The sequence below is a fragment of the Buceros rhinoceros genome, unplaced genomic scaffold (genome assembly GCF_000710305.1).
Source record: "Buceros rhinoceros silvestris isolate BGI_N320 unplaced genomic scaffold, ASM71030v1 scaffold25231, whole genome shotgun sequence".
NCBI classification, from domain to species: Eukaryota; Metazoa; Chordata; class Aves; order Bucerotiformes; family Bucerotidae; genus Buceros; species Buceros rhinoceros.
Genome location: NW_010394008.1, coordinates 1 through 2,033, shown reverse-complemented (window position 1 = coordinate 2,033; position 2,033 = coordinate 1). Strand labels below are relative to the sequence as shown.

Genomic DNA, 2,033 nt, shown 5'->3' with positions numbered 1-2,033 from the left:
TCTGCGACTGGTTTGTGGTCGCCTCTGCACGGCAGCCACAAACAGCCCAGCAGCGATTGCAGCTCGCTCTCTGCTTCTTCTCCAGCAGTCTGAGTCTGAAAAGTGGCTCATGACCCGTGAAGGTATGGGAAAAAACCTGCCAACACTCTACTGGCTTCCTGCAAAGCGGTGACTGCTGCTGTGGAACTCGTTCTTCTAACCTGTGGGACTGCTAAGAAACACTGGGCTGCTGTCGCTGCTCTCACAAAGCCGTTCCTGCTCTGTGGTTTCATTCCTAGGGACTATCGGAGCTGCTTCCCGGTCGTTTAAAAGCAGAAGCCTCTTGCTGACATTTCTACGGCCCCGTTGGCACGAGGGGAAGGGGCACAAGTGCCTGCGAGCAGAAGGATCGCTCCCACTCATTTCTCTTCTCTGAGCGGATGCTTTTGAAATGACCCTCTGTTGGCAGAGGAGGAAGAAGAGTTTGGTGATTCAGCCTCATCTGCCCTGTCCCCACATCCTGCTTTTGATCCCTCTCACTGAGTTCCCCACTGGCAAGGCCAGAAACCCGTGGAAAATGCCCCTTTAGGGCTGTTTCACACCCAGCTTGTGGATCCCGGCTCTTCCCTGAGCCCAAGTGTGAGTGTCATGAGAGCATAAGGGAGCATCAGCACATGACGAGTGAGAAGAGTGGCAACAGGGAGGGTTGTTGCTTTTGCAGAGGACTTTATTGGATCACTGAATTCATGGCCAGTTACAGCAGGAGCAACTGGTATCGTAGAGAAGATTGTCATGGCAAAGTGTTGATGATCAAACATTGGCAGGAGCCTCTCTCACTGGCTGACTCTGGGTGGTTTGCCAGCCGAGAATCCTCTCCCACCACAGTCGCTTGAATTATTACTCCAGCTCATGCTTGCACTCACACTTCCACATTTAGGAGTGGTAGGGACTTGAGGAGTGGACTCTTAATGGGTCTTGCAGCCTGAAATGAATTCAGGAAGAAGTTTTCCATTGTGAAGTGATTATATTTATAATGGACACTCCTCCCTACCCTCCTTCCATGGTCCCATGGTTTATGAGAACACCAGCTATTTATAGCTGATGTAATAAGCACAAACCCCGTGTTCCTCAAGCTACTCACCCCTGTTTTGCAGACCAAGGCCCTTCTTCAGGGTGTTGATCAGGGGATATTTGCCTTCCTTGCAGAAGGTGCCAGTGAAGTCATCCATAGCCAGGGACCAAACCATAGCGCCTCCAAAATTGTTCTTCTTCAGCCAGTCAATCTGTTCAGCGGCAGCAGAGAAATCCCAGTTAGTGCTGGGACCTGCTACTGCCGAAGGCCTCCTGCCTTCTCAGTAGCTCAGCCTCCCACCCCAGCATACCTTGATGCCGTAGCTCTTGATGTTGTCATAGCCAACCCATTCGTTGCCCTTGAAGGCATAGGGCACGTCTTGGGAGTCATCCCAAGCCTGAGTGGCTCCAGAGTTCAGGAATGTGCAGATCTAGGCCAAGAGGGCAGAGAGGGAGAAGTTAGCAAGTGTCCTACAAAACAGGGCAGTTGGCATATTGTATGGGTTAAAAGTTCCTTGCTGGGAGGTTTGAAGGGTGTTGGGGCTGTTCTTGGTGGCCTGGGTGTGGAGAAACACGCCCACCTCATAGTAAGCCAAAAGCCCAGCTTCCTTTGTGTAAGATCCAGCTGGCCCAGCTCCTGATGTTGGTGCCCCGACAGCAGTGTTAGATGGGTTTTGGAGGTTGAAGTTGTGTCCATAGGTTGGGAAGCCAACAAGGAGCTTCTCGGCTGGGGCACCGTTGTTCTTCCAATAGTTCATGGCATATTCCTGTAAAAAAATCACCACAGTTCAAGTCTGTGCCCGGGAGGCAGGAGGATGACTTCTGTGGAAGAGGATCCCAAAATTTACTCACGACACTGAGGTAGCTGTTAGCGCCATTGTACAGGGGGCTGTTCTCCCCAGTGCGTCCATCCCCGGAGCTATAGAAGTCGTAAGTCATCACGTGGATGTAATCCAGGTACCTGTGGAGAACATCGCTTGCAT

The 2,033-nt window shown here is 51.6% G+C and overlaps 1 protein-coding gene across 1 annotated transcript; it reads right to left on the bottom strand.

The window, feature by feature from the left end:
• Positions 1-1,120: 1,120 nt before the first annotated feature.
• Positions 1,121-2,013, bottom strand: LOC104501321 (acidic mammalian chitinase-like; the record flags this gene model as incomplete). Its single annotated transcript, XM_010145115.1, has 4 exons — positions 1,121-1,262; positions 1,362-1,481; positions 1,632-1,817; positions 1,903-2,013. Coding segments are annotated over 4 exons (559 nt in total), but the record flags the coding sequence as incomplete, so codon positions are not given.
• Positions 2,014-2,033: the final 20 nt, after the last annotated feature.